At 39.5% G+C, this 26504-nt stretch overlaps 1 protein-coding gene across 1 annotated transcript in view; it reads left to right on the top strand.

Moving 5' to 3' along the window:
* CCDC146 (coiled-coil domain containing 146) overlaps positions 1 to 26504 on the top strand; it is a 196170-nt gene that overhangs the window by 142384 nt on the left and 27282 nt on the right. Inside the window, exons 5-14 of the mRNA XM_011985461.1 lie at positions 748 to 805; positions 2571 to 2747; positions 5223 to 5296; positions 6205 to 6432; positions 7998 to 8184; positions 19407 to 19502; positions 20199 to 20369; positions 24230 to 24318; positions 24410 to 24574; positions 25882 to 26106. Of these exons, the coding sequence (XP_011840851.1) occupies positions 748 to 805; positions 2571 to 2747; positions 5223 to 5296; positions 6205 to 6432; positions 7998 to 8184; positions 19407 to 19502; positions 20199 to 20369; positions 24230 to 24318; positions 24410 to 24574; positions 25882 to 26106 (1470 nt within the window). The remainder of the gene's footprint in view (positions 1 to 747; positions 806 to 2570; positions 2748 to 5222; positions 5297 to 6204; positions 6433 to 7997; positions 8185 to 19406; positions 19503 to 20198; positions 20370 to 24229; positions 24319 to 24409; positions 24575 to 25881; positions 26107 to 26504) is intronic.

The following is a 26504-nucleotide window of genomic DNA, read 5'->3' as shown; positions in this document are numbered from 1 at the left end:
AGGTGATATCAGTACAGGTCTGTATGAAGCAAGAAGTGAGCTATGCAAAGATCTGTGGCGAGAGCATACCCGTTGGAGGGATGAGATAGGGCAAAGGCCCTGAGGTAGAAACAAGCTTGGCAAGAAAGCCAGTGTGACTGGTGCCAGAGAGTGGCAGGCCGTGAGACTAGAGAGGCAGATGAGGCAGGGCCATGGAGGTGTGGGAAAGGAGTTCAAATTTTGGTCCAGGTGTGATGGGAATTTACCAAACAGGGAAACGATGTGATCTATTTACATGTCCAAAAATCACTGTGGTGTGGGTGGAGAATTGACTTTAATGGGCAAAGGTGGAGGCAGGCAAAGTAGGAGATCAATTGGGAGGCTGTAGTAGGAATCCAGGCAGGCACTAGCCCAGTCCAAGTGACATAAAGAAAAAGCCCAGAGCTTGCTGGGAAGGACCCTGTGTCCCAGGGGTAGGCCCATGGTCCCCAACATTTATAATGTGCTGAGGTAATTCCTCTGAGTGTGTGTTCACAAAGTTGTGGGAGTCCTGGGGAGGAGGAAGCACCCCAATGCACCTGTGATTCAGGAAAACCATCATAAAGAATGGACACCAGGTTGCCTGGCAGACAAGCATGGGAATGGCATTCTGGGATGAGAAGATAGAAAGTTGTTATTACAGAAAGAATTTATTTCTTTGTACTTTTTACAGAAAGAACTTATTTCTTTTTTTTTTTTTTTTTTTTTTTTTTTTTTTTTTTTTTGCAGCTTAAAGGAAGAAAAAATCATCATAGTGAAAGAATTTGAGAAGATACCAAAGCCAGGAGTAAGTCTTAGATGATATAGAGTTTCTTAAATACAGCTGGATTCAATGATCCCTTTTTATAAATATTAATGTTTATCGCAACAACCATAGCCTGAAACAATTTAAAGATTCTAAAGTCTTAACTGTGAATGATGCTGAAAAGACTAGCTACATAACTTCTGAAGTAAATATAAGTGATGCCTGTTATAGACCTTAGCAACTTGGCATCTAATTTAGGCTGTATTTAGTTGGACAATGTCTGCTTTGTTTCCAGAAGAAAAAAAGATTCTGTGGTTGACACTAAAAATATTATTTTGCTGTAGCTATTACAGTCATAGCTCTCTGAACATCTCAAGTTATTACAATACATTTTTACAAAGAAAATGTATCACTTGTCTATTCCTGCCTAACAAACCATCCCAGAACTTAGTGGCTTAAAACAACCACCATTTCGTATTTTTCACAGTTCTGAATTCTTCTGGTCTTAGCTGGCCAAATTGGGGCTGGGTAAACCAGGATAGCTCCATTCATATACCAGCCATTTGGCAGGCTACTTGGTCTAAGGTCATATGTCACTAGTTGGTCACATGATGATGGAAGGGTTTCCAGCCTCAAGAAGGAGCAAACTCCAATATGTAAGACCTTTTTGGGTCTCTGCTAAAATCATTTTTCATGATATCCCATTGGCCAATGCAAGTATTATAACATGACCAAGTCTAGAATCAAGTTGGCCCTACCTCTTAATGGGAAGAATGATCAAGACAATGCAAAGGGACATGCATACCCCAGAGATAGGAGGAATTTGTGGCCACTTTTTACAATCTATTATAGAAAGTAAATAGAATGATCACCATACTTTGCACTCCTTCCACCTTCTGATAATCCAAAAGTGTGTTGTTGGTGGTTTAATTCCAAGGCCAGCTCACCAAAAACCTGTTTAGCATAGAGTAAAATACTATTAATTCTAAATAAGTATGCCAAACCATCATTTACAACACAGATTTTATGGGAAAAACATTTTGAAATTTCATTCAGATCCTAGGATCACCAATGATGCTCTCACCCAGCAGCAGTGGGAGGAGGGAGCTATACAGAAAGCCCAGGGCAGGCTAAATAGACCCAGCACTGAGTCATTAGTAACAGTAACTGTAGACCTTCTCAGTGTGAGAAGGCTTCTGTCCCATAAGTCAAACACTCCACAGTTAATCAGACATGAGACAAAGATCTTCGATGATTCTAGGGTAGATGGTATTTGGGGAGAAAGTGCATGAGCTAGAGAAGTAATATCAATAAGAAAGTGGGGGATTAAGGATGCAAAGTGTTGGGTATCCAAATATGAACACCTTTATCTTTAGTTCCCATGTGACTCAGGTTAACCATAAGTCAGATATTCAAAGATTATTTGCATCTGATTTTGTCAGATCACAAAGCTACTAGAAAACAGACTGTACATTTTTTTTCACGTCCTTGGTATGAAATAAAAATTAACACGTAAAATGAAGCGTTTTTAAAGTAGGAGAATAGAAAAGAGCACTAATAAAAAAAGAATTCAAATCTAACGTGTTTAATTATACATGCAGTATCATTATCATGCCTTTGTTAAAGATGTTGGCAATCATAAGTTGCATTTAGCTTTGTGAGAAATCATTTAACTTTGTGAGAAATCATTCATGAACCTCAAAACAAAGATAATCAAAATGGTGAGTGAAATTAGTTTTAATTCAGTTTTTAGGTAGATAAATGTTTGTTCAGACTATATAACCTAATCATCTCATGACTTTTAAAGGAAATGGAGAAGAAGATGAAAATATTGAGAGAAAGCACTGAAGAATTACGTAAAGAAGTAATGCAGAAGAAATTAGAAATTAAAAATTTACGAGAAGATTTGGCATCTAAACAAAAGCAGTTACTAAAGGAGCAGAAGGAACTAGAAGAATTGTTGGAACATCAGGTCGTCTTAAAGGTGTGCTACTTGCTGTTAATACTTAAACATTGTGCCTTGCATGGATATAAAAGTGTGTGGGTATCAAGAGTAACCAGCAGGTTGGATAAAGAGGGGTACTGTCTCACAAACTGAAATGTCTGTATTGCGATTGATCCTATCAAACTAAATCTAGGCTCTGGGAATTCACAAAAGACCTTAGGGTATTTGGGAGTATCACTCTAATTTGGAGCCTCACCCTGTGAAAAGGTCTCTCCTGACCTCACCAGACATTTTTGGACGTTAGAAACGAGTGTCACAAACAATTGTTTCCTTGAAGAACAACCATGGCCAGGTGCAGTGGCTCACACCTATAATCCCAGCACTTTGTGAGGCCAAGGCGGGTGGATCACCTGAGGTGAGGAGTTTGAGACCAGCCTGGCGAACATGGTGAAACCCATCTCTACTAAAAATACAAAAATTAGCCGAGTGTGTGATGATGGACGCCTGTAATCCCAGCTACTCGGGAGGCTGAGGCAGGAGAATTGCTTGAACCCAGGAGGTGGAGACTGCAGTGAGCTGAGATCGCACCACTGCACCCCAGCCTAGGTGATAGAGTGAGACTCTGTCTCAAAAACAACAACAACAACAACAACAACAACACACACACACACACACACAAACAATCAAATGTCCTAACCTCTCACATATATTTGTATTACCTTATCCTTGTCTGTTTGATTGCATTCCACTTCCTCTCACTATAAAAGGGATGAGAGGCCTGTATTTATGTTTTAGGAGATAATGAATTAAAATTCATTTTACTTTGAAAGATGTATAAATAACTCTCAAAACAGTTTAACCTAGAGCTGTTTTAAAAACAACATCTGAAACTCATTGGCCTAGGGGATCATGGTGATACACTTTGACCTATTTTTCTGTAACAGTCCTAGAGCAGTCAGCCAAGATGTGCCCAGCTGCTGAACAGAGCACAGGACCCTAGCAGAGATGGATTTAACAGGAACCCAGTGAAGCTTAAGCTTCAGGCCCCTCACTTGCATGAACCTCTTCCGAGATGCTGTACCTAAGTTAGCATTTGTCATTTTTACTCTTTTTCTTAACGAGGGCCCTCCAGATGGTACAAGTTTCAGCCCCACAAAATGTGATCTGCCCCAGGACTGAGCAAGATCCCACAGAGAAATGTCTCGCCCACCACACTGCAGTGATGGATTCAACCTCCCTGCATGTGTGTTACCCCGGCTCCAAAGTCCAATGACATCCTTGGGCAGGAAGGTGCTTGTCTATAACCCTTGCCATGTACGTAAGACTCTTGAGACTTCAACTGAACCTCCTGTGAATCCACAGAGCATAGTGGGAGGTGTGGTGTTAGACGAACTTAGCTTCTGAGCTCGGCCTTGCCACTTACTAGCTGTGTGACTTCGGGAAACTTATTTAAGTTCTTGTAGCATGAGTCTTAGGCAGGGCTCCCCAGAAACAGAGCCTAAGACAACTACTAATGGAAGGAGAGCTCTAAGGAGAATCCTATAGGAGATGGAGGAAAGCAGGATAGAGCTGGGGAAGAAGATGGGCCAGAATACAGCTGCTTCAGGAGAACTCTAGTCTCAGCCTGATCCCATGGAGAACTCACGAAGTCATAAGTTACATCATGGAGGCTGTTGCACCCAGAGGTGGGGGTGGGGGGTGTCTATTAGATCACCGCATCGGTTAGTCATTGGTTGCAGCTTGCTCCCCTCCTCCCTCCACCCCCTGGCTCCCATTCCTTCACAAGGCAGCTCTGCTCAGCCAGTGACAATCTGATGGAGAGGAAATTAAGCGTGAACTATTAGCAGTCATCCCTGCAGCATCTGGGGGGTGGGTGGGCAGATGGGCCCTGGCTTAATGATGGTTCAGCTTATGATTTTTCTACTTTACAGTGGTGTGAAAGCAGTATGCATTTAGTAGAAACCATGCTTCAAGTAGCCATGCAACCATTCCATTTTTCACTTTCAGTATTGAATAAATTACATTTATTGTACAGTATTCAATAAGTTATGTGTATTTACTGTGTGGCACTCAACACTTTATTATATAATAAGCTTTGTGTTAGGTGGATTATAGACTAACAAAAGTGTCCTGAGAATGTAGGCTAGGCTAAGCTATGATTTCAGTAGGTTAGGTGTATTAAATACATTTTTGACTTAACATAGTTTCAACTTACAATGGGTTTATTGGGATGTAACTGCATGAATGTGGAGGACCATCTGTACCTCCATAAAGGGAATCTGGGCAGAAGACCAACAGTATTTGCTACACTCAGCTACCTCCTCTTCAAAAGGATAACAAATACAGCTATCTTACAAGGTCATTGTGAGTATTAAATGGGATAATTAAAGCACACAGGGCAGATGGTAAGTATCTACATATCGTAGTTCCTTTCTCCCTCATATTTAATTTTCTTGTCTTAATTGCTTCTACTCGAAAACCACATAATTTAACATGATTTCATTTCTTTGCTAGGATGAAGTGGCCCACCATCAAACCATTCCAGTACAAATTGGAAAAGAGATAGAAAAAATAACACGCAAAAAAGTGTATGATTCAATATTTTTACTTTGAATCCCTCCCAGTCCAAGTTATGTGTGCACACTGAAACGAGAGTACTAACAACTGACATGTTAAATTACTATGATAATTTTAGAAATGTCTGCTTTTGGCTGTGTCTAGGTTGTTTATATCAAGTTCTTTAAAAGAAAGTAATGCACTAAATTACTATCATTCATAATATTTATGGCTTAATTATGGGTCAAGATTCTGTTGCCAATTTATAAATCATATTTTTATGGAGAAATTCAATTGACTTTAACAGGGCTGTACATGGGATAGATTATGTGAACTGGTTAGAATTTCATGGTCTAGAAGTATATCAGCCAGGCAGCAGCCCAAAGACCAAATAATAGTAACTTCCCACTTTGCCACCCATTCATGTGTGTAACATCCCTCAGATGTTCAGAGTAGATTTGGAGGCAGAGGTCATTGAGGAAATTCTCAGTGTTTAGAGGAACCAAAAAAGATAAAAGATTTTAAGTGAAGATGCAAAAATTCTGGGAAAACAATATGATTACTCTGGTGACTAATCTTAAGAGGAAAGGGAAAAATTAGGCAGCACTAGTAACTGTTCTAAAAACTAAGCTCACCAACACCAAAGTTGAGAAACTCAGATCAATTCCAGGAGGCTGGTCAGGATGGGGGCTGAATCACAGGAGATGGTAGCAAATTGGGATCTGCAGAGAAAGTAGGGAGGCTGGGCAAATTCCTGCCTTCCGTGGCACTCAGTGGAGATGCCGTCTAAGTCCCACCCATCTGTGGTCTTTACCCACTGCTGAGATCATTGAATTTATGATTATCTCTTCTGCTGCCTGGTTAGAAAGCAAGAATAGGTAAGGCCAGCATGGCCTCAAAATAAGGCAAACGTGTGTGTGTGTGTGTGTATCCCCTACAGAGAAATGGAAAAGAAAAAAATTCTCTTGGAACAAGAAGTCAAAAACCTAAATGACTCCCTAAAGAAAGTTGAAAACAAGGTTAGTGCTATAGTGGAAGAGAAGGAAAATGTAATAAAGGAAGTTGAAGGCAAACGAGCCTTACTTGAAATCAAAGAACGAGAACATAACCAATTGGTCAAGCTATTGGAATTAGCCAGAGAGAATGAAGCAACTTCATTAACTGAAAGGTTAGTTATATTTATGTATGTTATGTTCTGTCATCTAAATTTTTCTTCAATTTATACTTGAGAATTCAAAACATAATCTTACTTTGGTGTTGAGTCATTAATATTTTAAAATAATTTTAAGTTAACTTTCACCATTAATATATTATCAGATAAAGCACTTTGAAGTATTTTTTGATATTTTACTCATACATTTTCTCAATTTTCTGTTACCAAATTTTCAGGACAAAATCTGCTATATGTTGTATGTTTCTGAATGTGCCTTTGGAAAATTATGTGACTGGAGTATGTTATGTTTAGTTCAGGGATTTTGCCAACAAATCAATGATATTTCTTAGGCCATCTTGACTTTTTTCTAATAGAAGTAATTTCATGGTGTAATTCTCTAGGAGAGTTTAATGTCCTGCTTTTTTATTTTATTTTATTTTTTTTGAGATGGAGTCTTGTCCAGGCTGAAATGCAGTGGTGCGATCTCAGCTCATTGCAAGCTCCACCTCCTGAGTTCAAGTGATTCTCCTGCCTCGGCCTCCCAGATAGTTGGGACTACGGGTGCACACCACCATGCTGGGCTAATTTTTTTTTTTTTTTTTTAAGTAGAGACAGGGTTTCACCATGTTGGCCAGGTGGTCTCGATCTCTTGACCTCATGATTTCCCACTTTGGCCTCCCAAAGTGCTGGGATTACAGACGTGAGCCACTGTGCCCAGCCTATGTCCTGCTTTTAAGTAGAATTTCAAGGAAACTGGAGGCTTCTATCTCGGGGAGTGAGGGTTATAAGACCTGCAGTTCTAAATGATACCAACTCACAAACCTAGTTGCCTTTGGCATTATTTACAGTTTATGATTCCAATATCAGAATAGTTGTGTATGTATATACTGAGCATGCTATCTTTTATTAAACTTTTATTTTAAATTCAAGGTTACACATACAGGTTTGTTATAGGTAAACTTGTGTCATGGGGGGTTGTCGTACAGATTATTTTGTCATCCAGGTATTAAGCCTAGTACCTATTAGCTATTTTTCCTGATTCTTTCCCTCCCTCCTCCCACCCTCCACCCTTCGAAAGGCTCCAGTGCATGTTGTTCCTCTCTATGTGTCCATGTATCCTCATCATTTTGCTACCACTTATAAGTGAGAACATGTAATATTTGGTTTTCTGTCCCTGCACTGGTTTGCTAAGGATAATGACCTCCAACTCCATCTACATTCCTGCAAAGGATATGATCTCATTCTTTTTTATGGCTGCATAATAGTCCATGACATATGTACCACATTTTCTTTAACTGGTCTACCATTGATGGACATTTAGGTTGGTTCTATGTCTTTGCTATTGTGAATAGCACTGTGATGAGCAAACGTGTGCATGTGTCTTTATCATAGAACAGTTTATATTCCTTTGAGTATATACCCAGTAATAGGATTACTGGGTCGAATGGTAGTTCTGTTTTTAGGTCTTTGCCAGAAGAGATTGGGAGCCAATATTCAACATGCTGTCTTGATAAGTTTTGAAATACATTTAGGACAGCTGATAACAAATCACTTTCCTCTTCTTCCTTTACCTGGAACAGAGGGATATTGGATCTGAATTTACGCAACAGTCTCATTGACAAGCAGAACTACCATGATGAACTTTCTCGTAAGCAAAGAGAGAAAGAACGGGATTTTCGCAATTTAAGAAAGATGGAACTGCTCTTGAAAGTGTCCTGGGATGCGCTTACGCAAACTCAAGCAATGCATCAAAGGCTTCTATTAGAGGTGAGGGCTGTAAACTATCATCTGATTTTTAAACTCAGTGCTAACTTTTGAAGTAAAAATATTTTAGGAAGCTGTTTTTGCTGCCAATAGAGAAGAAGAAAATACAAGTAACAGAGAAAAGGTAATTTTCAAATGCATCAAGCCTATTATGAAATCTATAGTCCTATAATGTTTTGTAATCTCATTTTGCGAACCCAAGATTAGGGAAATGTCTTGTTTGGATCAGTTGTCCATCAGCCTGACCTGGGGAAGTGACTGGGTCATCCAGTTCTAGAAGAGCTAGAGGGTTCACTGCAGAGTGGGGCCAAGTGGATCATTATTTTCACCAGTTGAAAGAGTCAGATCCAGCATGGTGTCATGGCAGACTATAACAGTGAAGGACTAGGTCAAATTATGTGGATATAGATGATCAGCAGCCTGCACTTCCAACTAGCCAAGGGCAATCCAGAACCCAGTGCCAGGCTCCTGGTATTTCTGTGCAGAGTCGGAGGTGTTCCAGTCAGAAGATGCTCAAGACAACTGTTACCTGCCTCTGTGTTCCCAAGTGAGGGGTCCTGTTGCCCCTGGTTCTCTCTTCTCTCAGAGGGCACTCCCTGTGGTAAATGACCAAGCACCACTGAAAGGGCAGAGGATGCTTGAGAGGGCTGCAGCCTTGTGCTAGAGCCTTCCTTGAGCGAAAAAGGGGTCAGCCTCTGAGATGAAGCAGCTAGGTATATAGAAACCTTTCTGATTCTCTTCAGGACTGTCATGCTCCAGAAACTTATGGAGGGTCACGACCTCAGAAATGTGAACAGGAGTTTCCAGCTGTGGTAGACACCTCTGATCCTAACCTACGCCTAGTTCTCCTCTCCTCCTGGGCACATGGAAAGTTTATACTTCCTTGCACCCTTTGCCATTGAGCAGGGTCACATAACTCATTCTGGCCAGAGGATTGTAGACAAAAGTGACACACATCACTTCCAGCCTATTACATCTAGTTACCATTGTGAGACCCTCTAGCTGTTTTTCCCTCTCCTGTGGTAACTGTGGAAGTGCATGACGCCATGGAGGTGCTGTAAAATGGGAGCAGCCGGGAATGCTGAGCCAACAGTGGTCTCAGAGTCCTCTTGATTGCCCACAGGCTTTGTAGGAAACAGCTTTGGTAGTTCGAAGCCATGATATTTGGGGGTTATTTCTGTAGCATAACTTAGCCTGTCCTAACTGAAAGACCAACCTTAAGGAACATGTGTGAAAAAATTGGTTAGGGTTATAAGTGTTACAAACAGCTAGGACTTGGACTTGGTCTTGCTGTCAGATGGCACTTAAAATCTTCAAGAAGTTTTCTGGCCGGGTGTGGTGGCTGCTGCCTGTAATCTCAGCATTTTGGGAGGCTGAGGTGGGCAGATCACTGAGGTCAGGAGTTCAAGACCAGCCTGGCCAACATGGTGAAACCCTGTCTCTACTAAAAATACAAAAATTGGCTGGGTGTGGTGGTGCATGCCCATGATCCTAGCTACTTGGGAGGCTGAGGCGGGAAAATCGCTTGAACCCGGGAGGCGAAGGTTGCAGTGAGCTGAGATTGTGCCACTGCACTGCAGCCTAGATGACAGAGCCAGATTCCATCTCAAACAAAAAAAAGAAGTTTTCTGTATCATTGAGGCAAAATGTACTTTTATAGTCTTTTGCAAAACAAATAAAACATGTATGTTCTACTATATATGTGTTTTTATAAATATTATTTTATATAACTGTTATACATAGTATATTTATGATATATATACTTCTTATTTAATCATTTTATTGCAGTTCCAACAGGTAGATTTATTTGTATCACTCTGAAATCTCTTTAACTGTAGTAGTGCTTTTTGCCTTAAAAGATTGTTTGTCTGATCTTAGTATAATAATATCAGTTACACTATCTTTTGGCCTGTTAGAGTCTGCATGGTATTATTTACTTTCATTTTGTTTTTCCTTTTTGGAGACAGTCTTGCTTTGCTGCCCAGGCTGGAGTGCAGGCACCGTCTCAGCTCACTGCAACCTCCACCTCCCGGGTTTAAGCAATTCTCATACCTCAGCCTCCCAGAAAGCTGAGATTACAGGCATGTGCCACCATACCCGGCTGATTTTTGTATTTTTAGTAGAGACGGGCTTTCACTATGTTGGCCAGGCGGGTCTCAAACTCCTGACCTCAAGTGATCTATCTGCCTTCGCCTCCCCAAAGTGCTGGGATTACAAGTGCGAGCCACCGCGCCCAGCCCTATTTACTGTCACTCTTTCTGTGTCCTTATTTTGGTGTGTCTCATATACACAGCACATACTTTTCAAAATCTAGTCTGATAAATTCTGCCTTTTAATTCTTGTATTTAGCCTAAAAATTAATATTTAATGTAATTGTGGATATATTTGACCTTATTCTGTGATATTACTTTTGCTTTCTCTGTGTCCCATCTGCTTTATGTTCCACTTTCTCTCCCATATTTCCTCCTTGGGATTAATCAGCATTTCATATTGTTCTGCTATCTTTGTTTTAGATATGCATCTGTTAGTTTTACATTATGTTTCTATTCTTCGGGTAGTTACCCTGAAGATTACAACAGTCATCTTTGACTTACTAGAGTCCAATATAAATTATTTGTATTTTTACTTCTTATAAGACAGCACTAATACCTTTGATGATTTTAACTCTGGCTTACCTTTGCAACTCTCATGCCCTCAAACATATTTTTATTCCAACTTCCCAAGTTATTCTTGTTGGAAACATTGGTTTACTACAAGCTACTCCATCTTAGCCCAAAGCATAGCATGTTAGGATGTTAAATTGGAACTTTGGACAAACACAGACCCTGTGGCCACCCCACCTCAGTCATAGTAAGATTTATAGTAGACAGCAGGTATAATGTCCATTCAAAGTACTAATGGAAACTTCAATGTGATGAGTAGGAAACTCTTAAAACCAGCAAGTGTTGCTTGTACTAATAAAACAATTCCTGTTTTTTGATCAAATAACTGTTTGGTAAGATTTCTTTAAACAATGGGATAAAATGTACAATTGCCTTTAATAACAATTTTGGTAGTTATGGTAGTAAGTAAAGTTAATCCATTCAATATGTTTCTAATGCTGAGTCATCAAAGCATTCTTTTTAATATTGAAGAGTAAGGTAACCTAAATAGAAGAAATAATTCGTCTCATAAATTAATAGTTCTTAGCTCAAAAAGGGTTATACATTGGTAAAAATCACAAGATTGGTTCTAAAAGACTACACACACAAAACAGACTTAGGTTCACTTCTACCAGAAAATCTAGATTAAGTACCATAGAAGGGACACATAAACATAATACACAATGTCATCCTACTAGTTCCACTTCTAGTTACAATAGAAAATTGTGACGGACCATGGTCTCTGCTGACAGCCAGAAAAAAAATCAATAAACTGAAAATCATATATTTTTAGGAGACATATGCAAATAGGAAGTAAATTCCACAAAGGCATCATCACTTCCTGGTGAGCAGAAACAGGTGGCTTTTTGCCTCCCTGAGACATTTGCCAAGTCTAGGCCTGGGCATGTGGAAGATTTGCCTGCTATTGGCAGAGAGACTTTGCTGGGATTAGGCAAAACCATCAGAGCTTTTAATGACTATGTGCATTGGCATGACAAACTGGAATTCCTTCAGCAAAAACATCATACCCTCATGTCATCGCACACATTATAGTGTACCTCTGCATTTAAACACGGCTCTGATTGACTTCCACTTGGCATTGAAAAGAAATAAAACCATGATTTCTGGGATTTTGCTCTGACACCATCATATTGTAGGGGTTAAAATATTGTGAGTCTGTAAAGTTATTCGCTTTCTAAACATAAGATCATGTCCAAAATGGTGACAATGACAAAGTCATCTTACCAAGTGATGATGACACTTTCTATATACTATAAGTTTTCTTTAATTGTAGTTTTTTAGCAATTTCATCTCCTTTGCTCTGATTTAAAAGTGATTCTGCATTTTTCTCTCTTCATGACTCATTTCAGTGTTCAAGGCAATGATAACAACATGCTATACTGAGAAGAGCTTCACCTTTGAGTCAGGCAGAGTCAAGTTCAGATTCTAGATCCATTGAATTCCTTCCTATGTTAGTTGTTTCCAAACCTTTGAACTGGGATTTTTGCAAAAAATGAGTGATTACAAATGGGAAAATGTGTGGTACAGAGAAGATACTCAGTAAATATTGCCATCCTTCCTTTATACATATGAACTCTTTGAAAGGCTAAAGTAAATGATAGTCAGGATGAGACTGTGAATATGGCTATTTGATTCCTATGGAGAAGATGGCATCATCATCAGACCCTACTGATGAACCCCGGAGATGCCTCTCAGTACCCACTCTACATTACCTGAATGACTGCGCCTGTACACCAGCTGTTTTCCTTAGGTCCAGCTCCTTTCATGTCCAATTTTTCTTCCCTTTTGCTAACAAATTTATATTCTTAAGTGACACATTCATGTGTCACTCACCTGCTCAAGACATTCAATGGATCCTTAATTCACATAATCACAGAATGAAGGAACCAAGAGGAATCTTAAAGATCATACTATAAAAGCAAATAGGTTTCATCTCAAATGCAAGCTCCCTCCATTTGGGGGTAGCTCCCTATAGTGATGATATTACAAAGGATTTTTTTTTTTTGAAACAGAGTCTCACTCTGTCGCCGAGGCTGAAGTACAGTGGCACTGTCTCAGTTCACTGCAACCTCTGTCTCCTAGGTTCAAGCAATTCTCCTGCCTCAGCCTCCCGAGTAGCTGGGATTACATGCACCCACCACCATGCCTGGCTAGTTTTTATATTTTTAGTAGAGATGGGGTTTCACCATGTTGGCCAGGCTGGTCTCGAACTCCTGACCTCAGGTGATCCACCCGCCTTGGCCTCCCAAAGTGCTGGGATTACAGGCGTGGGCCACCGTGCCTGGCCCAATATTGCAAAGGATTCTGAGGCCCAGTGCTGACTTGTTAGATAGGAGCTCTGTAGTTGATTGGTGATGTCTGCCCCAGGCATAGAAAGAAAGATTGTCCATGTATTTCCCATTCCTAATCAAGTCATCTTCCTAATCAAGTGCAGTTTCTTCAACCAATTCTTTTGGTATATCTTCATACCCCAAGTAACATGCTTATGATGCTGCTATTTGAGTTTTCAGTTGTAGACTTGATCTTTGTACTTATCACTATAAAAGATGAGGATTCAGCCCTCTTTAGACCCCTGTTCACCACACATACGTTTCTTGTCCCTCTGTAAACACAGTATCCTCATATAATTTTGATTAGTTCAGAATTTAGTATTCACATTATTATGAATATATAAAGGCTATTCATGCCTGAGCCATGTGATATTATATAATTACCCTTCCTTACAAAATTTTTTGTTCCCAGGAATTTATAAACATCCTGTTTTTACACTTTTATAGTTTTTGCTGTGCTTATTAGTTCAATCTCAAATTCTTCTCCAATTATATAAATCTCCTCTCAGTATGTTAAAACACATTTGCTGGCCTATTCATTTACTCTTCTTGAAGAAGTCTCTGCTAAGCCTCATCAATGACCTCTAGCCAGAGACTAACAGGAATACACCAGTAGTTGAATGAGCTGAGTTTATTACACATTGCAGCAAGGGAGAACACACGCCATGGAGAATTGTAGGGAGTCTCAATAGAGGGTATTAGAAAGGACGTACAGGATTTGTGTCATGTGACTTGAGGAATGGTTTAAAGAAATGGGACTTTGCCCTGAATTTGGATGTTCTCAGGAAATGAGAGTAATTCTGTGGTCAAGTATCTTCAATTTTACTTAGAAAAAGAAAAGATTAGATGGAGGCTAAAGCTATGATTGTTAAACAAAGCTGTACATGGAGAATGTATGGTATTTTGTGACTTGGATCATGTTCATGTTTTTGTCTATGTTCAAATACAGTTATGGAGTGGCCTTGTTTTTGTCCTGATCCGTCATGATTACAGAGTGGCTTTGTCTGAAGTTGATGTTCTGGGCAATTGTTTATGTTCAACAGGAGAATATCAAGGCCTATGTATGAGTACCAGTTCTGTTCCTGGATATCAGGGGCTGCCTTTTTCTTTCTCAGCCTTCTGACTTGTTCCAAAGTAGTCCCATTTCTCTATGTGCTTACTGCACTACTCTCATCATAGGAGCCTTACGCCGTCATCTTGGTGATGCCCTTCACCTCTCTTCGGACTCTATTTCATGGGTCTCATCTATTTTATTCTCTTAGCTTACCCCCTTTTGGAGGAGGGGACATGCCTTCCAGTAGCTTCATGAGAAAAATGCTAGTGAAAAAGTAATTGTTTAAGACTTTGCGTGTTGGAAAGTATATATCAGAAGACCTTGCGTGCTAAAAAATATTTTACCCTCACACTAGCCACAGACAATTAATACTTTAATTGGATATGGAATTTTACATTGCAAATCATTTTCCCTCAGGAAGAAGGCATTCATTAACTGTCTTCTTCATGTCATTCTAATTACTGATCCTTTATTTGAAACCATTTTTTTCCATGCTGGGAATTTGTAGGATCACTTATTTGCCTCCAGAATTTTTACATTTTACAATGATGTTCCCATTATATCCATTGTGTGGGGCACTCAGTGGGTTCTCTTTCAATGGAAATGTATGTCCTTCCAAAGTTCTGATACTTTGTCTATAATTATTTAATTTTGTCCATTTGATTTTCTCTGTTCTGTCTTGGATTCCTTTTACGCAGATGTTGGACCTTCTAAAATAGTCCTCTAATTTTCTTGTCTTTTTTCTTTTATTTTCCATTCTTTTTTGTCATTTGACTTACTAAAAGAGAAATTTCCTCAGTTCCTTTCAACCCTTCTATTCTTTCATTATGCTATCATATTTTATATTTCCCTGTGCGCTCTTTGTTCTCTGAATGTTTCTTTTTCATAGTGTCTTTAATCTCTTATCTCATTGAGGCTATTAATAATAGTTTCTTTTTTGTTATACTTGTCCTAAATAAGACTTTTCTTCATGTTTTTTCTGTATTTTTCTTTTTTTGTTTGTTTTTTGTCTCTTTGTTATTAGAAACTTTCCTCCAATATGTGATAATTCTTGGCTATCTGCTTATATTTAAGCATGGGATGCTATAAATCTATTTGGAAGCTGTCTGTGATGGTGAGGCTTGTCACTGTAGTTTAATCTGACTGGACACAAAATATGTAAGGCATGGCCTTTTACCGAAGAGGAGTTTGCAGTGGAATGCACACAAGTTGTTCAGATTTTAACAAATATTATAAAAGCTATTTATATTATGACACTACTAGCTATGAAGTCCACAAAATAGCACCCATAGAATATAAAACTAAGAGAAATTAAAATGTATTAAAATCCTTTTCCTTTGTTGATTTTAAGGAAAATCTGTTTTTGTTCTAGTACAGTTTCAGTGAGAGACGAACTTCCTCTTTGACCCTGTGATTTATAATTAGCCCAGCCACTGCCCACAGCTGACAGCACTTGAAAACAGGAGTGGGTCAGGCCCGGCACTCCCAGCCCAAGTGAACATTTTTTCAGACTTGCATGCAATCCAAAACTAAAGAGATAAAAGGTGAACATGAAGAGCTCTGGCTATTCTTCAGAATGTATTTCCCCCCGGAGACAGTTGTTTGATTCTCCTATGGCATTTGACTTGTACATGGAGACTTTCCCAGAAACTCAAGGTACAAGCCTCACGAAAGGTTGGAATGCTTTAGAAAAATATCAAAGTGTTAAACTGAGGTTCACTGATATCAAATAATTGGGATATTTACAACAACAAATAATGTCTAATTCCTTAACTTCGATGAAAGTTACCGATGATTATTCATGCATTGAAAATGCCTGGAAGAACAGACACCAAAACTATTAATAGCGACTCCTGGGGGAGTAGTACTTGAAGTAGCAGAGGTAGGAAGTAGTTTTTTTTTTTTTTTTTACTTTACACATTTCTATTGTTTGGTAACAATAAATACATTTTTAAGTGTGAAATGCTACACTATAAAAACTAAAAGAACGAACATAAGCTTACAAAACTTGATATATGCAATTTGGGGCTCAAAAGAAGTGGTAAATATCTCAAGTAACTCCAGGCCATGTAATTAGAACTTTGACACTTGATAGTTATTTTCTTCCCACATTATTGGAGACTTCAGTCTAACTCCAGCCTATTTTCCAGATTACCTTAGGAAGGTTTCCTTTCAAAAGAAACACCTATTAGGTTAGGTTTGCAATTTGGCCTCAACAAGTTAACAGAAACTCAACTGTAATTATTTTGCTAAATAGGGAGTTGCTTTACTCACTTAAAAAGAACACAGGTAGGCACAACAGCGTATTTCACATAATGAAAAGTATAGGATCCTTTTAGCTCTCCTTTCAGTCAACCTCTATGTGTACATTGTTTCTCCATAGTCAGAAAATGGCTATTCCACCTTTAAGCATAAACTCGCACAAGGAGGAGAAAGGGCAAAGAGCAAAAGACATGCATGATTGCTGGCTTGGCTGTTCCTTTTAACAGGAAAACAGCCACTTTCCCGGGACCCCTCCTCACAGACTTCCACTTACATTTCATTGGCTTGTCTTAGCTCATATGGGCATGCCCAGCTGCAAAGAAGTCTGAGTACTCCTGGATACATTGCAACTCTGAAAAAAATGTCATTCTGTTGCTGTCATGGTTAATACTAAATGTCAATTTGATTGGATTGAAGGATACAAAGTTTTGATCCTGGGTGTATCTATGAGGGTGTTACCAAAGGAGATTAACATTTGAGTCAGTGGGCTGGGAAAGGCTGACCCACCCTTAGTCTGGGTGGGCGCAATCTAATCAGCTGTCGGTGTGGCTAGAATATAAGCAGGCAGAAAAATGTGAACAGAGACTGATGTAGCCTCCCAGCCTACATCTTTGTCCTGTGCTGGACCCTTCCTGCCCTTGAACATCAGACTCAAAGTTTCTTCAGTTTTGGGACTCCGACTGGCTTTCCTTCCTCCTCAGCTTGCAGATGGCCTATTGCGGGACCCTGTGATCCTGTGAGTTAATACTTAATAAACTCCACTCCATACACACACACACACACAGACACACACATAGAGAGAGACACAAAGTAGATAGATTGATAGATATAGATATATGTCAGGAGATATAAACAACCCTGACTAACACAGTTGCTAAGATCAAGGTGGAGGGTAGCAGGACGCTCTGCTACCAATGGCTTATCATGTCACCTCTTCCACAAGCCAAGCTTACCTAACTCCTGCCTGAAACTAGAGGGCTGGGCTTTATGGAGAATTGAAAATGGTATCAGAGAAGCAGTTGCGAGTTCAAAAATGAATACAATTTATTGCAGTATTTGTGTTTCAAAATATTGGAAATAACCAATGTGTCTGAGACCTCAAGCCGGAAAAATCTGTCGAGAGCCTTTGGTTGATGTAGTAGGTAGTGAGTGTGCTCTCATCATATTTTCTGTCAAAACCTTATAAGGGTTCCTGGTCCCTGTTATCATTCACATTTAGATCTGCCTACAGCCGGGAGCAGAGCATGAGGACAGCCCACTCCAGGCACACCTGTAGCAGAGAATCAGACAGGGACCCAGGATGTTTGCTGGAGTTCCTCTATCCAGGAGGTCTTAACTCGACTTTCCAAAAGGAGAAATCAACTCTTCCTTGATGAATGCTCACCTCTTTCAGGAAGGCTTTCCCAATTATTCAATTCTATACTGAGTTCTCCCTTTTCCGATCTGCTGTAGCAATTTTATGTTTGTTAAGCCCACAAAATTCTGTATATTGTTAGACATGTTTCACAAGACCATGTCTCATTTTCCTAAGTCCAGTGTGTGCATCTCAAGAGCTAGTGCTCCAGGGTAGGAGACCCGATGGAAAAGCAAGACATGGACAACTGAGGGTACAGAAGGTGCTACTGAAGATACCCTGGCTCATGGATGATGGGGCATCCAAAGACACACTTAGTGACTCTAATGTAGCAGCATGATCCTCAGAAAGATCCTGTTAAGTAACCTTCAAATCACTAGACAGTGTGATATTCCTTTCTTGGGTCAAATTTTGGCCAGTATTCAACCTTAGGGCCTACAAGTGTGTGCTGTCACAGTAGGAACTGAACCACATCAGATTGGAGTCATGTGCCTTCACAGTGTAAATAGCCAACTCTAAACTTGCTCTAAGTCAAGTAGGCTGTAAGCACCCCAAGATGACATTCCCTGTAGCCTTGAATGGTACCCTTTCCCCATCAGCTGCTACGTGTCCTCCTCTCTACTCTTGTCTTCATCACAAAGCATCTGACAAGCTCATTCCTAATAGGGCAACAGAGACTTAAAGAGTGAGATTTGCCTTCTCCCCAAAGTACATCAACACAGGAGAAAAGTGCAAGCCGTTATAACAGAAAGGTAATGGTGAAATTTTAGGTATCAACCAAAAAGTTGAGGTTTTTCTTTCGTGTAAGAAATTTCCAGCTACTAATCAAATGACTACATATAAGTAGCAAACTATCCCCACTATTATTAATAAATCACATGTTTTTCTTTATCCTGTAAGATTTCATAAATGTACTCACATTTTATAGTAACTATAATTTGAATAGTCATACTATATTCATGTCTCCAAAGTGCTGGGTCATGAGGTAGGCAGATCATGGGTTCCAAGTCTACCTCCCTGGGTTTGCACCTGCACCACTGAGGCAAGTTACTTAAATGTGTTTGTGCCTCATTCTCCTCATCTGCACAATTGGAGAAAATATTCCCCACTTTGTGAGGGGTATTGTAAGGATGAAGTAAGATCATATATATAGGCGTTTAGAACCTTGCTGGACACTTAGTTTATGTTCAATAAATGTTAGCTATTAAGATTTATTTCTAAATAATAAAACATTTGCAGCTAGCAAATTATCAATTTTTGGCAAGTCTTTCTATTTTAATTTGCCATGGCTTATAAAGAATATTTGGCATAAAGGAAAGTTCCTGTAAGATTGAGACTCATGATTTGCCCAGCATTTTCAAAAAGTGTGTGATGAAGTTGACTACATGGCAGTGAAGATCTTTTTTTTAGACAGAGTCTTGCACTGTCGCCCAGGCTGGAGTGCAGTGGCACGATCTCGGCTCACTGCAATCTCCACCTCCCGGGCTCAAGCAATTCTCTGCCTCAGGCTCCCGAAGATTTATTTCTTACATAAATGCGTGTTTTTAAATTTTGATTTCCAGATTGAAGCTATCCCTAAAGATGATTCTACATTATCTGAGAGAAGGCGAGAGCTTCACAAGGAAGTTGAAGTAGCTAAGAGGAATTTGGCCCAACAGGTTAATATGAACATTCATTTAAGCTTCTATCTAAGAAGGGTTCGTACAAAGTTGTGTTTTTAACAGTGCTCTACAAAACCTTATCAATAAGAGAGTCATCAAAGAGAGTATGATCCTGCTTAATGTGGGTATATTTCTTCAACTCAAAGTCCACTCCAATCCTACATTAAATTTGAGAAAAAAGAATATGTTTGAACCAGAAAAAAGTATTCAAAGGAATGAGATTTTTAAATTATGGGTTATTGATTACATTAAAAGTAAACCACAGATGTTTTATTTCACCAATGTCTAATTTCAAATTTTCTTTTGTTTTTATGTCTCTTCTTTTTCTTAGTCACTTGAAAATACAGTCTGAATAAGAAAAGGTTCTATCATGTTAACCCACTGATTTTTACATTATATTACAAAATAAAGGAAAAAAATGAAGCTAAAACAGCATTACTTTATTTTTTATTTTTATTTTTTTGTTGAGAGGGATCTTGCTATGTTTCCCAGGCTGGTCTTGAACTACTGGCCTCAAGTCATCCTCCTGCCTCAACCTCCCAAAGGCTTGAATTACAGGCATGAGCCATCACACCTGGCCTGTTTGTTTTAATAAAATACATTTTGTATAGGAAATAAAAAGGTAGTCTGAGATACTAGCTTTATTGTATTCCTTCAATTAAGTTATAATATTATCTGTGCTTTTTTCAAAAGAAAATTATATCTGAAATGGAGTCTAAGTTAGTAGAACAACAACTTGCAGAAGAAAACAAGCTTTTAAAGGAGCAAGAAAACATGAAAGAGCTGGTATTCAACCTTGTCCGCATGACTCAAATCAAAATTGATGAAAAGGAGCAAAAGTCCAAGGATTTCCTGAAAGCTCAGGTAACTGCATATTTTTAAACCATTTATTGATAACTACAAGAGTTTGGGGTAGCCTCATTTGAATGCAGTGTGCCTTAGAAAGCTATACAATTGACCCTTGAACAACATGGATTTGAACTGCATGTGTCCATTTATACACAGATTTTTTTTCAACCAAATGCAGATCAAAAGTAGAGTACTCAGAATACAAAACCTGCATATATGGAAGGCCCACTTTTCTTATAGGTGAATTCCACAGGGTCAACTTTGGGACTTGAATATGCTTGGATTTTTGTATTCTCAAAGGGTCCTGGAACCAGTTCCCTATGTATACCAAGGGATCGCTATAACTGTGCCTCTCCTTCAAATACCAGTGACTATAAATCTTCCCTAAATGAGATTCCATCATGCACTGAAAGATAGTCCCAGGATTCAATTCACAGTAGTCAACAATTTAGAGGGGAAAGGAGATCATTGACAATGAGCAGAGGATTTGAACAGATGGCAGTTTCAGTAAGAATAGAGTGGGTGCCTCCAGTGGACAGGGCTGGCAGCTGCATAGGCTGCAGATACCATTTAGTTTTCACTCCCATCTCAGACTCCACTGTGATTTGTCCAGGAACAACTCAAGAGTGGTAGCATTAGATAGCTGTCCCTCCCAACTTCATCAAGACGGCATCATTTAATCGAATGCCAGATACCCTTAGTTGCTGCGTCACGCCGTGATTTTCCTGGGCCTCCAAAAAAGTGCCAGTGCAACATTCCCCCCTAAAATCAACAATACAGCAAATGGTAAAACAGCCCTCCTGTCACGCCAGCTAAAATTCTACCATTAATCATTTATTCTATATAAGGATTATGTCCAGATCGTGCCCAGAAGCTCCCTGTTAAAAATGAACAAGATATTACATATTACTAAAATAGAAGAATTTATCAGGCCAGGTGTGGTGGTTCATGCCTGTAATCCCAGCACTTTGGGAGGCCAAGGCAGGTGGATCACTTGAGGTCAGGAGTTTGAGACCAGCCTGACCAACATGGTGAAACCCCATCTCTACTAAAATACAAAAATTATCCAGGCATGGTGGCAGGTGCCTGTAATCCCAGCTACTTGGGAGACTGAGGCAGGAGAATCATTGGAACCTAGGAGGTGGAGGTTGCAGTGAGCCGAAATCGCACCACTGCACTCCAGCCTGGGCGACACAGCGAGACTCCCAGGAAGGAAGGAAGGAAGGAAGGAAGGGGAGGGGAGGGGAGGGGAGGGGAGGAAGGGAGAGAGAAGGAGAGAGAAGGAGAGAGAAAGAAGAAGAAAAGAAAGAAAGAAGAAAAGAAAGAAAGAAGAAAAGAAAGAAAGAGTTTATCACATGACCCAGATGTGGTCTGTTTCTAAGCACACCCTTTGTTCTCATTCTAAGTAAGTATTTACATGGAATGGCATTTCTTCTCACTCTGCAGCAAGAACTCACTTACACCAAAGCATTAGTGAGCAATGAGGTATGAAGTACATTTTTGCAAAGAAGACTTGAGGAGAAGATCTACATTGCACAGCCCACTGCAGGCACTTCACATCCCCTTTTCACTGTTTATTTTTCCACTTTAATATTTAAGAAACTAAAAGAAGTTCAGCATGGCTAGCACATGGGAAGATGGGGAGAAAAGATGTCAAATAGTGAGACCAGAGAGCAGGAGAAGTCAGATGATGAAAGTTACTTAATCCACGTTAAACAGTTGAGACTCCAGCATGAAGGCTGCAGCAACAGTGAAGTTCATGGGGTAGCTGGATTTCACCAGGTAAAGAAATGGTCAGGGAGGACAGGATGAAAGAAAGGCAGCTTGAGAGCACATGGTGGTTGAGGGGGTAAGATGCAGGAGAAGGACAAGGAGAGGAGAGAGGAAAGATGTGAGAAGGCCATCTTGGGCCAGGAGCAGTGGCTCATGCCTGTAATCCCAGCACATTGGGAAGCCAAGGCGGGTGAATCACCTGAGGTCAGGAGTTCGAGACCAGCCTGGCCAACATGGTGAAACCCCATGTCTACTAAAAATACAAAAAATTATCCTGGCATGTTGGCTGACTTATAATCCCAGCTACTGAGGAAGTGGAGCAGAAGAATCACTTGAACCCGGGAGGCGGAGGTTGCAGTGAGCCGAGATTGCACCACTGCACTCCAGCCTGCGTGACGGTATGAGACGCCATCTCAAAAACGAAAAATAAAAGGAAGGAAGGAAGGAAGAGAGAGAAGAAGGGAAGGAAGGAAAAGAAGGAAGGAGAAAGCCATCTTCACCAGGTCAGGGTTTGGGATGGGACTGGTCCAGAATAACATTTTCAAGACAACTTGGTGTTGGCTGGGAAGATCCCACTCAAGTGAGTCTTTCCTAGTTAGAAACTTCCTCCCTTTTCTCTTTAGAAATTATAGAAACACTAGAGGTATACTGATTTGTTAAAATAAATACTGATCTGTTTTACGAATTAGATAATTTTCAATTAATCTCAAAAACTGATGTACATGTTATCTACGTGTGACTAATCTATATAAAGCAAACCTCATTATTAAATGAGTTAATTCATATTAAACCACAAAGACAATTCTTCTTGAGATATGGAAATTGATAAGGGACAAATGTTTATCCCTTGAGTATTTGTAGCCTTAGGAATTAGTGTGTGAAACATTACCTGTACTCAGCTGCGATTTTCATAAGAAGGCAGTCAGTCTTACTATTTTACGTTCACATGGCATCCACATCCCTAAAGACCAAGGTGAAGAAAAAAAAACAATGTCGCTATCACTCCCAAACAGAATAGATGACACTACATTTTCCCATCTGTTTTATTATTCATGTGTACAGTTATTTAAATATTTGTTTCTTCCTGACCCCTATTCTCATGGAGAACAACATTAGAAAAATGCTACACATCAATCTTGGCTCTACAGCTAGTTTCTTTCGAATCACTCATACCAAATGGGCTTTGCTCTCGGTCCTTGAGAGAAGGCTGACAAACTATTTCCTCTGGTTTCTACCAGCAAGTCCTTCATTTTTGAATACGTTTCTTATCCCAGATGCAAGAACCAGTATCTTTAGATTTAAAGAACATAACTAATGTATTTAGCACTTGATATATTTTTTAGAATTTTAGAAATGTAACTCCTTTCTTTTAAAATATTTATGTGTAACACTTCCTTACAGCTGGTCTCAGTATGATGCTTTATTGTGTAGGAAAACACCCCACATACAAAATACTGCAAAGCACTTTCAAATCATTTCTTCAGTCTCTGACAAAGCACCACAGAGTTCAGTTTATAATACCACCAAATCTTCCTAGGAATCCTCTTTCTTCATCTATCTTCCATAAACTCTATGCTCACCCATTCCAGCTGTGCAGTTCAAAATCACTCTTCCTCTCTCTCAAAAGTCCTCCAAACTTTTCCTCAAACCCAACCCATGCAGGCTTTTTGATTTTTCCCTTCTCTTGTTTGTTGTCTTCCTTAGGTAACAGTTAACAGTTTGTCTTAGCCAATGTGAATCAGTTCAGCTAGCCAGGGGATTTTCAGACCTTCACCCTGATCTATACAACCCAGCAAGCCAAGAAAGACTTTTGAGGGACAGAGTCTTACTCTATCACCCAGGCTGAAGCGGAGTGATGCGATGGCTCACTGCAGCCTCAAATTCTTGGGCTCAAGTGGTCCTCCCACCTCAGCCTCCTGAGTAGCTGAGACTACAGGTGCATACCACCATACCCAGATAATTTTTTATTTTTGTAGAGATGAGGTCTCTCTATGTTGCCTAGACTGGAGAATTGTCTTTAATGGAAGGGAATGATATGGAATAGAGCTGGGAGTGTTCATATGTTGTTATTTATTTGACATATATATTTTTTTACATTTCAGCAAAAATATACCAACATTGTTAAAGAAATCAAAGCAAAGGATCTTGAAATCAGGATACACAAGAAGAAAAAATGTGAAATTTATCGGAGGTAAAGTAATTATATGGTGTTTTACCTATTTGGGTGAGAAAAAAACCTGATGTTTATTTCATAAGTTTCAGTAAATGCTTTGTATTTACAGACTCAAAGAGTTTGCTAAACTGTATGACACCATTCGAAATGAAAGAAACAAATTTGTTAACTTACTCCACAAAGCTCATCAGAAAGTAAATGAAATAAAAGAAAGGCATAAAATGTCATTAAATGAACTTGAAATTCTGAGAAATAGTGCTGTTAGTCAAGAAAGGTAAGTGTTATAACTACTGGCCTTTCAAAGGCTTGTTTTCTGATTCATTTGAACTCTAAAAATCCTGGGGATAATACAATAGAAAAGAGGCAGAGGCTGCAATGAGCCAAGATGGTGCCACTGCCCTCCAGCCTGGGTGACAGAATGAGACCCTGTCTCAAAAAAATAAAAAAATAAAAAAAATAGTATTTTAGAAAGCCAGAGAAAGTGCTTGTTCAAGCATCTTGTTTTATAGATGATAATCTATCATGCTTCTACTGTTTGGGAGTCATTTTTTTAACGAATGAAAAACTGTAACATATAACTGTGCTTACTACGATGATTTTAGAAAAGAAATTAGAAAGAAAAGCACAAATCTAATAATTGGGATTGGGAAGTTAGAAAACAATCAAATCGTTTGTTAACCAACATCCCCTGGTTGTAGATTTAAAGCATCTAATGTATTGTGGGAGGCAATACATTATAGCAGATTGGTGAAAGAGGTGGTGTCCAGACTCAAATACCACCCCTGCCACTTACTACCTGTGTGACCTTGGACAAGCTGCCTTGTCTCTCTGAGCTCACCTTCCTTATCCATACAAATAGTCCTTATTTCATATGACATTTTACTATGAAATGAGTTAATCCATATAAAAACACTCAGAAGAGTGTCTGGCAAATGGTTGTTTTCTTCATTTATTATTTACCATGTGCCAAGATCTGCTGGACTCTTTCACCTATGTTAGTAAACAGTACACGATCAGGGTATAATCTAATTTTCTCATGGCCATTATTGCCCAGTTTCCTTCAACAAAGCAATTATAAAGTGGCCTCATTTCAGGGGTCGGGGGTGGATGAAAAGAAAAATATAATTTCCTAATCAGGTTCTCATCCAACTTGAAAATGAAATACGTTTATAGAGGCCATGCATTCATTCAGCATTTATTGTGGCCACAGGCTGAGTCAGGTACCACCTTATGTCCAATGGGTATTATTGGATATAACCATCTCTGTCCTCAAGACAGCAGTCTCCTGAGAATGACAATAAATGAATGACTGCAGTCTCTTGCTTTCATAAAGTGGGGCAGCAGAATGCTGGGGCACAAAGTAAAGATTTTCTAATCTGGAGGAGAGAAAATCTGAGACCTGGAAGGATTATGAAAATTCCTGAAGAGTATTATAAGATGAATATCATTATTACTAGCATCATCATTTCAAGGGCTACACTAAAGCAAGGTCTGCTTTGATAGTGCTTGTGTTTCAGAAGCCTTCATTCCTTTTAAATAAAGAAAATTATCATCTTACTCATTGTCTTATTATTTTAAAAGAAAGCTACAAAATTCCATGCTGAAACACGCCAACAATGTTACCATCAGAGAGAGCATGCAAAACGATGTGCGCAAAATTGCATCAAAACTTCAGGAAATGAAAGAAAAGAAGGAAGCCCAGTTAAATAACATTGACAGACTTGCCAATATGATCACAATGATCGAAGAGGAGATGGTGCAGCTTCGTAAAAGATATGAAAAAGCTGTTCAGCATCGAAATGAAAGGTAAAAACCAGGTGTGAGAACAGAGCACCAGGGATCCAATTGAGGAATGTCACCTCTTTTTCTACCTAGACTTGACAGTGAATAGTGAGGGAAATGTGATATTCAGGTTTCATTAGCCTTTGGAGAGAAGGGACTGTGTGTTGCTTCCCTTGAAAATAAGAAATGCTGTCCTCATGCCGGGCACAGTGGAGTGATCCCAGCACTTTGGGAGGCCGAGGCGGGGGGATCACTTGAGCTCAGGAGTTCGAGACCAGCCTGGGCAACATGGTGAAACCCTATCCCTACTAATAAAATACAAAAAATTAGCCAGGTGTGGTGGCGGGTGCCTGTAATCCTAGCTACTGGGAGGCTGTGGCATGAGAATCACTTGAACCTGGGAGGCAGAGGTTGCAGTGAGC

Source organism: Mandrillus leucophaeus, unplaced genomic scaffold (assembly GCF_000951045.1).
Source record: "Mandrillus leucophaeus isolate KB7577 unplaced genomic scaffold, Mleu.le_1.0 Scaffold284, whole genome shotgun sequence".
Lineage (NCBI taxonomy): Eukaryota > Metazoa > Chordata > Mammalia > Primates > Cercopithecidae > Mandrillus > Mandrillus leucophaeus.
Note: the sequence above shows the minus strand (reverse complement) of the source record. Positions and strands in the feature narration are given on the sequence as shown.